The 14,419-nt window shown below is 38.9% G+C and overlaps 1 protein-coding gene and 1 pseudogene across 1 annotated transcript; both read left to right on the forward strand.

The window, feature by feature from the left end:
* Nucleotides 1-6,850: 6,850 nt before the first annotated feature.
* LOC114618259 (olfactory receptor 7D4-like) lies at nucleotides 6,851-7,806 on the forward strand. Its single transcript, XM_028763956.1, has one exon. The coding sequence runs from the start codon at nucleotides 6,851-6,853 to the stop codon at nucleotides 7,784-7,786; it is 936 nt and encodes a 311-aa protein (XP_028619789.1). The 3' UTR covers nucleotides 7,787-7,806.
* Nucleotides 7,807-10,910: 3,104 nt separating this feature from the next.
* On the forward strand, nucleotides 10,911-13,238 carry LOC114618260 (annotated as a pseudogene).
* Nucleotides 13,239-14,419: the final 1,181 nt, after the last annotated feature.

Raw genomic sequence — 14,419 nt, forward strand, 5'->3', positions numbered from 1 at the left:
GTGTGATTTGAGACTTTTAGTAATGTTTCTTTAATGAAAGTGGGTGCCCTTGCATTCCAATTATAGATGTTCAGAATTGAGACAATATCTTGATGGATTTTTTCTTTGATGAGATTGAAGTATCCTTCCCCATCACTTTTGATTACTTTTTGTTGAGAGCTTATTTCAGTAGATATTATAATGACTACTTCCAGCGTCTTTCTCGGGTCCATTTCCTTGGAATAACCATTAGAGTCCTTTGCTATGAGGTTGTGTCTATCTTTGTTGCTTAAATGTGTTTCTTGCATGCAGCAAAAGGATGGATCCTGTTGATAAATCTAGTCTGATAGCATGTGTGTTTTTCATGAATTTTGACCATTGATACTGAGTTATATTAGTGACTGAAGAAATTAGTTTCTGTTATTTTGATGTTGGTGGTTGTACTGTGTATGTGTGAGTCTCTTCTTTTGGTTTTGCTATGAGATGATTAATATCTTGTGTTCTCCTGAATGTAGTTACCCCCACATCTTGTATTGCAATTTGTCTTCTAGTATCCTATTTAAGGTTAAATTAGTAGAAAAAATATTCTCTAAATTTGATTTTTCCATACAATATCTTCCTTTCTCCATCTATGGTAATTGAAAGTTTTGCTGGGTGTAGAAGTCTGGGCTGACATCTGTGTTCTCTTATGGCCTGCAAGCTATCTGTCCACGACCTTCCGGCTCTAAGATTCTCTATTGAAAAGTAAGGTATAATTCTAATAGGTCTGCCCTTACATATTCTTGGCCTCAGTCCTTTGCAGCTTTTAATATTCTTTCTTTGTTCTGTGTAATTATTGTTTCAATTATTATGTGGTGGGAGGATTTTCTTTTATGGTCCAAGCTATTTGGTGTTCTGTAAGCTTCTTGTCGATTTACAGACAGCTTTCTTTACCTTAGAGAAGTTTTCTTCCATGATTTTTTGGAATATATTTTCAAATTCATTAAACTGGGAATCTTCTATAACTGTTATTCTTAGATATGGTCTTTTCATACTGTCCCTAATTTCCTGGCTGTTCAGTGTTAGAAACTTTTTAGATTTGTCATTTTCTTGGACTGGAGTATTAATTTCTTCTGTGGTATCTTCTATGCCTCAGATTCTCTCTTCCATCTCTTGTATTTTGTTGGTGATGCTTGCATCTCTAGATTCTGTTCTCTTTCCTAGGTTCTCCATCTCCAGGGTTGCTTCCATTTGAGTTTCCTTTATTGCTTTTATCTACATCTTTAGGTCTTGAACAGTTTTATTCATTTCCTTCACCTGTTTGGTTATATATTCGCATATTTCCTTAAGAAATTTGTTCCCTCTTTAGGGGCTTCTGCCTGTTTGATTTTATTTTCATGTATTTTAAGAATTTATTTACTTCCTCTTTAATGACTTCTATTATCTTCATAAAATGAAAAATCAGATCATTCTCTTGTTCTACAGGTGTGATCAGATATCAAAGGCTGAGATGTAGTAAGACATCAGTTTCCTGATGGTAGAATATTGAACTGCCTTTTCTTCATCATGTCCTTATGCTTGCGTTTAGTCATCTGATTGCCACTGGTGTTGGCTGGCCTGGTTTAGCCTAAGGGTATGAGGCCTCTGGAACTGATTCTCTTGAGTTGCAGCAGACCTTCCAAAAGGCAGGGAGGGAGAGGACTGAGCTGTGAAAGGCAGATCCTTGATTTCAGGTACAAGTGTGAATGGAAATGAAGTTGGAGCTCCTAAACGGTAGTCCAACCACATAGAAGCTGGGCTTGATGGTGGGACAGAAGCAGGGAAATAGGTCACGGTGTCTCTCATGGTTCTCCTGTATGGAACCCATCCTCCAAGGAGGCAGACAGTGCTTTAGCTGGAACAAGAGGAAGTAAGCACTCATGTTGGGGGACAAAAAGCTAAGATCTCTGCATTGGAACAACATGATTTTATCCCTGCTTACTTAGTTCTGTGTAAATAAAGAAGCATTCTGACATTCAGCAAGGCTACAAGAGTCTCCCAGCCACATTACCTGACACTGCTTCCTCACTAACTCCTTACCTCCACTGTCAGACCTGGACATCACTGGGGATGACCCTCAGGAATATAGTAAAGAATCTTTCATAAAAAAGCAAAATCATTGCCAGATATATACCTGACTGAGGATTAATATCCAGAATATACAAAAAAAATTAAGAGAATCAAATTACCCAACTAAAAGTGGGCTAGTAGTTGAAACAGAGAATTCTCAACAGAAAATATGAAAATGGCTAAGAAATACTGTAAAAAGTTTTCATCATCACTAGCAATTAGGGTAAGGCAAATAAAAACTTGTTATATTCTTTCTCGCTCCAGTAAAATGGCTAAGATAAACAAAACAACTGACAACAAATGCTGGTGAGGTTGTAGGAGAAGGAGACTCCTTACTCACTACTGATGAGAAAGGAAATTGGTACAGCCACTCTCCATGAGAAGAATGTTCAATAAATCTAAAATATAAATAAAAGTAAGTCTTTTGTATGACCCAGCTTTAATACACTTTCACATAAGCACAAAGACTCAACATCGAGCTTATTTCTGAGACTTCCAAACCTCCTGAATTCTGGGACTCCTCATTATACAACCTGAGTAGGAAAGTACAAGAGAGAAAGTTTTCACATGTATCACCAGTAGGTGATCTTGGAAATTTTTGCTGACTCTTTATCAGAGAAGAAACACATGAGAGACTAATCATAGATATATCCACTGATTTTCTCCCAGGGATAAGAAATTGAGATGTTAGGGCCTCTTTCCTATGTAGTCTCTGCCCTTGAGGAGCAGAGAATGAACATATCATAATAAGCTTCAGAGGGATACAACTCCCAGGACACACTCATAACTCTTATAGTTACCAACTCTGAACAAACCTCATGCCTTTCCCAGAAGAAATCATCTATGTTTCTCCCTACATAATTAGTTCTTTCACCTTTTTCTTGTGGACAGACCTTCTATCTTTCACAACCAATGTTCCTTGAGCAAATAAATTCCAAAGGAGTTGACCCATAGTGAGTATATATTGCCAAGACTATATAGTCCAACAGATGTTGAAGGAAATGGAGAATGAAGTGGTTGATAGGAAGGGTATTAACTCTTCAGCATAGGTAAGGGGAAACCCTGTTATTTCATGTAGAGGTTGCTCTTATGAGTAATATCTGAAAATGTAGAGTCACTAGGATATTTGCTTCAAGTTACATTTTCATGGGGACCATTTACTTTGGATATACATTATTGAGGGTAGATTATAGGGGAAAAAATATAAGGATTTTTTTTTTGCAGGTTACACCATGACAATTAGATACTCCTGAACCAAACACTTATGCCACTTTGATATCACTACACTTTGATATTTGTACATGATAGATCCTGGTAACATAATTTACAGTGAAGTAGTTCTCTTCTACTTCTTTTATCTTATGATCTCAACCAAGATATCCAGATCTTCCAGTTTCTCTTACCTAGAACAAGCATTTGTGGCTTTTCTTTAACACTCACTTGTTTGAGACTATCTCAGGCTTCTTCTGATATACCAGCTTCACTTTCTATACCTAATTTCCTTTTGTATGTTGTGCTTACTAGATTTCTCTTTAAGAAGAAAGAGTCTGCTTACTTTTATAAAAGAAATTAATTTCTAAAACATTAATTTATCTATAGGCAGCATATTCCTGTCTCTGGTGTACAGTGTGAAGCTGAGAACAGATTAAGAGACCAATCAATGTGTTTTTTTTTAATTCAAGGGGAGGTGAATGCATCCAGCACACCAGTATCAAAAATTATGCACTTATTCAGTTGAATTTTCCACACTTAGAGAAATCTAAGGGGTCAGAATATTTGGAGTAAAATGGTTATCCATGTTTTTGGTCATGTTGTTTTTATGCCAGTTAAGGATGGTGGGCAAAGTTTTTATTAATCATTTCTCAGATAAGCAGAATTCACAAAATAGCTTGAAGTATTATCCCCTATGGTGTACATCAAATACCTATAGAGGATACACATTACTTCTGGGTCTTTGCATACATGCCAAAACTTATGAGCATCAGGCTTGAGGTGATGTTGAAAACTGCACTGAGAGGCAGGCAATCAGACATTTAGTTCTGACATTATTTTGTTTTATTTTTTGAGAATCCTCTTTGTAGATACAGATGAATTATGTCTGTGTCCACAGATATTTAATTACCCTACTGAGCAAAAAGAATATACAGATTTGTGAAGAGACACTACAAAGAGCTTTGGTGCATAAGCACTTCAATAATATGGGTGTAAGAAGAAAAATGGAAAGCAGAGGTCTACCACTAAATCCTCTCTGCTTCATAACATTTAGACATGGAAACATTAGAGAATCATTGCCTTCATTAATGTTCTTTATTGATAGGTCTCACACCCAATCAGACTCTGTTACCAAGACGTTGACATCACTTTGCTACTTGCTCAAGCCCTTATTGGTTATTTTCTATTACAGAAGGCTTCAGCTTCTCCTTTCAACTTGAATATGTGAAGATTTCATGTGCTTGTGTTTCTATCCTTAGCTTTTCTGTTCTAAGTCATTTGATGGTTCCAAGCCATCAGAAAAATCATGACTTTAATGTGATTTTTTTTAGTGCAATCAGTGCACAGCCTTGAGTATCATGCATCCATTACTACCTCTCTATGTTTATCTCTATGCATTTGGGGAGTTGTCCTGCACTACTTCTATCACATCATTCTTCAACATTCCTTTTAACACTGTACACTTAAGCAATTTTGCTAGGAACACTTGCCTCCTTGGTTAATAATTGCATCTGGACCTTTAAATTTCCTGGCTAAAAATTCTCATTCTCATTCCTCCAACTAGGTAATACTTCTGTCAGACACCCATCCTCAGAGACTCCATCCCTGACTTCAGCAACCCAGATTGCATTCAAAGATGCACTCTGAACCCATTCAGCAAATAAACCTCATCCTAGTGTTTAATTATTCAGTATTACTGCTGCCACTTCCTACATCCTTCTCTACTTCTGAGAGGTGGAAATGTGAGTGCAAAAACAAAACTGCATCTTTATTTTCACAACATCAAACACAGGCATGACCAAGGAAACTTTTCTTGATGAAGAGTTTCCACAAAATTTTAAGAACCAATAGAAATCTAACTCAAGTCTTTGATACTTACTGACATAACTCAACTATTTTGTCAAGCAATAACAAACACTAGGAACAGAACAAGTAGATTGTTTCTTATATGTGAGCTACTTAAGAGGATGTTATCTATAATGTCACAATTCTTTTAAATAACAGTTTGGTTGTTGCTTTTACTGTAGGTAGGAAGTCATGACATAGGCTAACACTGCAGTGACCAACACTTCTTTGTAGTTCTTGGATGAAAGCTAGAATCTTGCAGACTCTGGGCAAGCATTCAAACACTGAGCTATAACTCCAGTCCATGTAACTTCTGGGTACCTCTAAACAAAGCCTGTAGCATCCAGGCCCTCTGCTTTATCTCTCAGATTAAAGTCATTCTTTCTGCTTCCTCTTTGCCATGTATATTACTCTAATCACTGAATGTGTTCATTATTTGGATCTTAAACTTCAGTTTAGAGAAGCAATATTTCATTACCCAGGCACCAAAAACATGCTCCTGACTGAATATCTTCTACCTTAATCATACTTAAGAAGAGGGGGTTTTACTCAGAGATAGAGGGTGTTCAATTATTTTATATGTGAAGGAAAGGATGAAGAAAATGAGTATTGAGTATTTTCAATGATGGAAATTTAGAAGGTATTTTTATATTCTAAACACAGCCATCACTGTTCAATTCTTTGTAAATGTCTTCTAACATTCAAGTTCTGTTTATATTCTTCCAATCGCCTCTGTTATAACTGCAAGATATTTAGGAAGAAACCACAAGGTATGTAGTGATAACTCAGGAAACCATTTTTATTGATGCTTCTGTAGGGAAGGATACATGGTAAGATTACATAAAAATATTCATGTTAGAGAAAATAGGATAACTTGTTGGGACATGTAGCTATAGGTGCTAGAAATGAATGAACTAGAATTGATTGAAGGGCCAGGGTAATTAGTGGACACATTTTTTCTATACCTTCCTCCTGTCTTACTTATCTTGTCTCCCTATAGTAGTTTTCTTTAGAGCTAGAGTTGCTGAAGGTTTTGGACAGATGCCAAGATTGTAGTAAAAATGTTACAGAAGTAAAAAGTTAATTGTTCATATGTTCATTGATCCATTAATTCAGCTGTCAAAATGGTGTGAAAATCGTCCTCTATGTCAAACAATCGCCTGCTATTGAGACCTGATGGAAATGTGAATCGACCAGACAGCCAAGAAATGTATTACCTACACAAAACAGGCAGAAATTAAGAAGATGAAGGTGTCTAAGACAAGAAATTTCAAAAGGAATGGATACAGAGAAGGTATGATCATGTTCACAAATGGAAACCTTTCTGAATGATCAGAATTTAGTGTAACCAATGAAAAATGTTGAGAAGTGAGGTTGTAAATTAGAGTGGATCCATCATACAGAAAGGATTTACAGCATTTTTAGAAACTGACTGCTTTGATCTAAATACTTCCAGAGGTTCTCTGGTCTTCACGTGGTTTAATATTTTAGAGTTAGTAGTTCTAAGTAAAGATAAGAGAAAAAAATGGCAAATCTCCCAAAGGGAAGGTTCATATTATGACATAGTCTTTATAATGAATGAGAAAATGCAGGATTCCTAATTTTTATAGTTATAAAACCTTTATGTCCAGTTATCTCAATACATAAAAGGACAGAAACCTTAGAGACTGAGGTTATGTTTCCCAATCTTTCTCTCCCATAGGTGTCTAGCTTATTTGTCAACAACATGAAACCTCAAAACCAGACAAATATTTTAGAATTTTTACTTCTGGGGTTTTCCCAAGATCCAGAGCATCAACCCATGCTATTTGGACTGTTTCTGCTCATGTTTGTGGTCGCTGTGCTTGGGAATCTGCTCATCATTCTGGCCGTCAGCATTGACTCTCACCTGCATACTCCCATGTACTTCTTCCTATCTAATCTGTCCTTTTCTGACATTGGTTTCATCTCTACGACTATCCCTAAGATGTTGGTGAACATCCAAACACAGAGCAAGTCCATCACCTATGCAGAATGCATCACCCAGATGTACTTTTTTATGGTCTTTGGAGGCATGGACACATTTCTCCTCACCGTGATGGCCTATGACCGATTTGTGGCCATCTGTCACCCCCTTCACTATCAAGTCATTATGAATCCCCAACTAAGTGGCTTGCTAGTCCTTGTGTCCTGGTTTATTAGCTTTTCATATTCTCTGATCCAGAGTCTGTTGATGCTGCGGCTGTCCTTCTGTACCAATCAGATAATCAAACACTTTTACTGTGAATATGCTAGAGCCCTCACTATAGCCTGCTCAGATACACTAATCAATCATATCCTTCTTTATATACTGACATGTGTCCTTGGCTTTGTTCCTTTTTCAGGGATTCTTTATTCATATTCCAAAATTGTTTCCTCTATTTTGAGAATTCCATCAACAGATGGAAAATATAAAGCATTTTCTACCTGTGGGTCTCACCTCTCAGTGGTCTCTTTATTCTATGGGACCGGCCTTGGTGTGTACCTTTGTTCCATTTCTACTTACTATTCTAGGAAGAACATGGTGGCCTCAGTAATGTATACAGTGGTGACCCCCATGCTGAACCCTTTTATCTACAGTTTGAGGAACAAAGACATTAAGAAGGCCTTAAGAACACTTGGGACAATACTTTTTTTTAAGTGATAATTTCACTGGTTTTAGTATTCTGAGATGACAAAAGTAAAGCAGTGGACTAAAGAAATTCTGTCCCTTAATTATGTACAATTTTATTCAGTTTGTTCTTCTGTCTTTGATCAAAATTATACTGTGAACACATTTATCTGAAATTCATATAATACCTCATATTTTATCCTCAATTCTATCTTCCTATCTTTTACATGACATATTTTTTCACTTCACTTTAATGTTTACATTTCTATAGGTCAATACAGCTATTCAAATATCAACTCATGAATTATCTAATAAAAGTTATGAAATAACATTTTATTTATTTATAAATAGTTCATTTATAGAACTTAAGTTCATGTATAGGTATATGATACCTGTGGCTGTAAATGCTACACTAATTATGCACATGATAGAATGTTTGTTGCTATTAGACATTCCTTTCTGTACAGGCTGGTCCTTACCATGAAAGTCACTACTCACCAGTCATAAATCACCCCTGAGATTTTAGACCTGAAATTTTCTACTGAACAGAAAATTTTACCTTGCTACTACATACTGACTGAAATCATCTCCTGTGATGTGAATAATTTTGTCCTCCTGATTTCTATGTTAAAATGTTATAAACAGTGTGATTTTAATAAAAAGGGAGGAATTGGGAAGCAATTTGGTTGATTTCTAATGGTGCCCTCAGGAATAAAGCTTCTTATAGAAAGAGAAAACCCTAGGGAGCTTTCTTGTCTCTGCTACAATGAAGACAATAGTAGAACAGTGTCCACTATGAACCAGGAAACTGGCTCTCAGTAGAAACCAAATCTGTTGGTTTTTAATTTTAAATTTCCAAATCTCCATATGTGTGAGGAACAAATTTTATTACATATCAGGTGCTTAATCTAAGGCATTTATAATGTTCTGAACATATTATCCTATATGACTAAAGGATATAAATTAATCTTGAAACTTAAAATGTCTATAATGTTATAAGGCAATGTCAGAGATGCACTTTAATAGGGAGGGCTAGCTTAGAAAAATCTCCACTATGTAATAGAAATAATTTATACAAGATACCACTGGAAATGTAAAAATGGCTTCTTAGGAGATATACTCAGATGTTTTATTCTATCTTACTACTTGTATAAAGTTCCAGGGATTTTTCTCAGCTCACCTACAAAAACTGCTTTGCTCTTGGATGGCAACCTCACCATGAATGAATAAAAGGCTGCCAGTTTGATTAAAGAAGATAAAAACAGTCACTTCAATGAGATAACCTGTACTATTTATCCATTTGTTTGAACTTTTACCAATGCAAGGGTGTGGGCCAATTCTCTGGCCATCTGGTTATGGAAAAAAGAAATAGAAAGCTGAACTATTAAAGTTATGCCTTGTGAATCTTGGGACATCAGTATAAATTTTTAAGCCCATCCCATCTGTCTTAGGGCTACAGTTCACAATCCATCATCCAAGGAAGTTATGGTAGAAAGCTAGAGGCAGGAACTGATGCTGAGGCCATGGAGGAATGCTACTATCTGGCTTTCTCCTCATTGCTTACTCAATCTGATTTATTTCTTTTTCTCGTTATTTATTTTTATTAACAAATTTTTAATTAAAATAATTATATCACTTTTCCCCTTCTCTTTCCTTCCTCCAACACCTCTCATGTCCTTTAGCTCCAAGCCATTCCATACACCAGCACCCCAATCCTTTTCAAATTCATGACTGCTTTTTCGTCGATTATTGTTGTTTATGCTCACACACACTCACTCACACACACACACACACACACACACACACACACACACACAAATAAACACACACACATGCACACAACTGCTCTAAGCCTATTTGTTATGGCTTATGTGTATATAGTTTCAATGCTGATCCCTTGTTTTGGATAACTAATTGTAGGACCCCAAAGGGCTGGCTGAGACTTCCCATGTGCTACTGTCTGACAAGTAACATTCTGCTGTTTTTCTAAGATCAAAACATCCTGATGTAGGCATGGTGTCCCAGGAAGGGAATCTAACTTGACAGCCCTTTGCCCCCTAGTTGAGTTCCTGTTTGTGTTTTTTCTTCCCTGGCTTGGTGTATATATTGAACCTGCTCAGTAAAAACTTTGGCATTCTCTCATAACAAATGACCCGAGTCTGTCTCTTCCTTTAACCCCCCACCCAGGCGTACACCCGAGCTCGGTACTGTTGCAGCGCTGGTGCTATCAACTAATTATAAGGGCCTATTTATTAAAGAGGCTAATTCTCCCTCTCAAAAGTCATTAACTGTCAATAGTTTTATCGAGAGGTAGGATCCTGTGAGATTATGTAAGACTATGGCACCCCCGCCATGGGGAAAGTCTCTCGGATAGTGAGGGGCTGCCAAAGTTGAGAATATGAGAAGTCAGAGGACTTAACGACTTAGGATTCCATTCAGGATAATACATCAGTGAATTTAGTCATCATTTCTCCATATTCTCATCTACAAGGACAGTTATTCAGTCTTCATTGGACATTACAAGCTCAACATATTTGAAGATTACTGGTTTTGAAAAGGAATTTTGGGTTAGTTGGGATCAATGGTATAGCAGAGAGCCTTGGTTCAGATACAGGTAGTTAAAATTGCAGGTCAGCTAGCTTGCTAACCCAAGGCTGTCATAGGGGATGCAGAGCTGGAGAAACAAAGGTCAATTGAGTGTTCCAGGCATCTGTTCCCGTGATGTTTGACTTAGCCTCCTCCGGAAAAACTCCCCCCAGAGGTCCCAAGGACTTTCGAATTAAATTCAGCCAGATGGTCTGTTGGCTCAGATAAGCATTCACACTGGGTCCCAAGGCCACAGGAACCAGAGACTGTTCTCGTGAGATTTGTCAAACCTCTGCCGGGGATCTGCTTACACACATTGCAGACATTTGAAACAACCAATTGTGTGTGACTACACCACAACTCTCCCCTCCCTCGCCCCACTTTTGCCTATATTAACCCTAAGCTTTTGGGACTCTGGATCTATTCCTCTACCTCCTGCGTGAGGCACACATGGGCCCGAAGCTCTAATAATAAACCTGCCTCATGCCAGTTTGCAGCAAGATGGTCTTTGGAGTATTTTCGGGTCCGTGTCCCTTCAGGGTCTCCCTTGGAGGAGTCTTTCAGTTTCATTAAGATGGACACCAAGGAACCACTGTTGGAGCTCGCTATACAGTGTCTATTGAGTAATGAGCATGCAGCAATTCAAGCTCTGGAGGAGATCCCAAGGGAGCTTTTTGTTCCATTGTTCACTGCTACTTTCGCGGGTAGACACAAGAATACACTGACAACAATAGTGAAGGTTTGGCCCTTTACCTGTCTCCACATTGGGTCATTAAGCGTGCAGGAACCCCAGCATAAACACCTGAAAGCCATGGTTGAGAGTCTTCAGTTTCTCCCTGCCACAAACTCAGCTTCTAGGAGCCATAAACTGAGGAACCTAGATTTAAGGCAGGATACTGGCTGCAAGACCACATGTCCTGAGATCATTACTAAATCAACCATTTGTTTTCATTCTTGTGCTTACTCTGAGCACTCTATCTTCAAAATTGAAGGCCAGGAGAGTCTTTCAAGTTCCAATCCTGAGGCTCAGCCCTCCAGGATGGCTATGGAATTGCTAGTGGACCTTTCCCTTGATGGCACCTTGAGGGAAAGTGATTTTTTTTTTGCTTTGCTCCTGAAAAAAAGTAGAGCAGTGTGGGGCAGTAGGCTATGAGAAAAGCCAGAAAGCTTGGTAGAAATCCTTGAAGACCCGGAAACTTTGGTCTGAAGAGGGCCAGTAGGATGGAAGGTTGCTTCAGGACTTCCCAAGCCATATATGGCTCTCTTAGCTTCCGCTTCCCACAAAGAGGTCCGTGGCCTTTACCATGTAGGAATAACACCTCCATGCAAATAAGGCATCCCCAAGCCCTCAAACCAAACCAATAGAGGTTACCTGTTCTCCCCCCAAAACTGTATATATATCCCCAGAGCTCAAAGTAAAGTGCACTGTGTGGTGTAAGACCTCCCACTGTCGGAGTGCTTTCGTTATCCCTCACCAGTCGCCAGCTATCCTGCACATTTCAAAGGACAACACTCCTCTCTCCTCTCCTCTCAGTGGGCAGAGCGAACTGAGAGAGCTATAACACTTTTCTTCCATGGGCTCTCACAAGCTACCCCCGGAAAGAGGGAACTGAAAGAGCTGGTAACACTCTCCCGCATTTGGAGGCTGGGACGGAGGTCCTGCTCCGTGCAACTGAAAAACGTGCTGTGCCCTAGCTCACAGCTGCGCTCTCCCTCATCGCCACTGCCGCCACCCCCGCCTCTGGGGGTCTCAAGCCGACTGGAGGCCGCTGCTGAGCATGAGCCCCATCGTCCCACTGGCTACCAAGGGCCCCGGGCTGGCTCGGCCGGTGCCTTCCATGCCCCCAACCCCAGAGTCCGTCTGCAGCAGCCGCGCTCCTCCTTCTGCCCGGGCGGCCTGTGACCGCTGTTTCCCGTGCCTGCCACCCCACGCCCCAGGCTGCGCAGCCGCCACAGCCCTCGGTACCCTGCGGCGGTTCCACCAGCTGCTCTCCCGGGTCTTGTTGCGCTTCTGCTCGTGCCAACACGCTCACCTGCAATTCCTAGGCACGAGCAGTGTGCGACAGAGCAGATCGAAGGCTCTCTGCACCTGTGCTGCAGAGATTTGCAAATTAATAATTTGTGTGAATGTAGAAATGCCTTAAGCCATCTGGATCTGAAATGTGTTGACCACCTGGCAGTTGATCAGGCTTCTATTAGTGAAGTCACCAACCTTCTATCTCATGTGATACAACTGGATAGAGTTAGTCTGTCTAAAATTACTTGTAGGTCTTCGAATGAGAGAACTTTTAGAAGTTTTATCACCCGACTGAGGCGTATGGATCACCTAAAGAAGCTCAATTTGTCTTCATTCTGCCTCACAGATCATCTTGAAAATGTCCTGAGAGTCCTATCCACTGGTTTGGATTTCTTGTATCTGTCATTCTGTGGACTTTCTTACAGCGACTTCAAGTTTCTGTCTGAGTGCCCTCAAGCCAACCATTTAAAGCTGCTGAATATCAGCAACAATCCAATGTATTGGGAAGATTGTGAGCCATTTTATTATCTCCTGCAGAATGTTTCCAGCACCTTGCAGCATCTGGCAATTAATCATTGCCTTTTAACAGATTCTACAATGTCTGTTCTTATGCCAGCCCTAACCCGCTGTTCTCAACTCTGAGTGCTTAGCTTTTCTTCAAATCCAATTACCATGCCTATGCTCATGAGAATTCTTGAGCTCTTAACACCATTGATGGAGCTTAAATATGTGATTTATCCAATCCCCATGCATTGCTATGGGAGGTGGCATTTTCAAGGCAGTTTAGACCAACAAAAGCTTGCCAATGTGCAGACATAATTGAAATTAATGCTACAGAAGGCAGAGAGGAATGACATGAATTGGATCACTTACTCTGATTAAATTGCACTATCCAACACAATTTCAACATGATATGTTCCTTCCAAGTGTTAATTTTTTCTTAATCCCATAGACAGAATATATAAGGTTCTTTTTTTAAAAAAAATACAGCTAATAAGTATAGGTATGTAACTGATTTCTATAGAGAATAACTTACAAGAAAATGGAGGACTTTGAGAGTACCTTTAACTATTTATTGTTCTTGGTAGCATTTCATCTTACCAACTGAAATTTTTAGGTAGAGGATATGGAAAGATTATGACATGAAATACCGACACCCTGTCCTCATGGAGATTTACCTATGGATACTTAGTACCAATTGTGACAATCTAACCTCTCCTGAATGTGTTTTTGGAAGAAAATTGTTATTGAAGCCTACACCTTTTATTGCATACGTTGTATTAAGCTTCTATATTTGAGCATCTGAATCTGAATGTAACAGTGAGAAAAAATCTGTAACTACTACCATTAAGTGGCTTAATTTTTATTCCATACTCCTTGATTAAGGGTTAGTTTGGAATATTATTGTAGACAGCAAGAATGAAAAGGCAAGTCAAGTTCCTGCCTCAAGCCACTCAGACACTGAAGATTTCTGTGGTTTATCAGTTGTAAGTGCAACTAGAAAGTTGTTTTACACTCTTAGACACCAAGTTTTATATTTCTTATTCTTGATATATATTCTCTTCAATACAAAGTGGACATTATGATGTTGGATCTCCTCAGTGGAACTCGGGGATTCAAGGTTACCATCTTGGAGGCATTCCCTCACATCTGTTTGATGTCTACCTTCTGTTATCGTGCAGAAGGGCCTATTTATTAAAGAGGCTAATTCTCCCTCTCAATAGTCATTAACTGTCAATAGTTTTATCTAGAGGTAGGATCCTGTGAGATTTCCCTCATATGTGTAAACATAGCTATGGTTATTGTTCAAGTCTTAAGTCATTTCTAGGAGTCACCCTCTCATAGCAAATTTCCTGGTCTCCAAGCTTTTACTATCTTTTTTTCCCCTCTTCCTGTTCCTTTGAGCCTTGTGTGCAGGAATTATATGTAGATGCACCTTTTGGAGCTGGTCTCCCACAATCCGTTGATCTCTTTATTATGGCCAGTTGTAGTTTTATTGTAATGGTATCCTGTTTTCTTCTTCTTCTTCTTCTTCTTCTTCTTCTTCTTCTTCTTCTTCTTCT

Source organism: Grammomys surdaster, unplaced genomic scaffold (assembly GCF_004785775.1).
Source record: "Grammomys surdaster isolate TR1022 unplaced genomic scaffold, NIH_TR_1.0 140, whole genome shotgun sequence".
NCBI lineage: Eukaryota > Metazoa > Chordata > Mammalia > Rodentia > Muridae > Grammomys > Grammomys surdaster.

Bases quoted from the DNA above. Each gene is read 5' to 3' on its own strand.
- LOC114618259 (XM_028763956.1), top strand. From the start codon at position 6,851: ATGAAACCTCAAAACCAGACAAATATTTTAGAATTTTTACTTCTGGGG.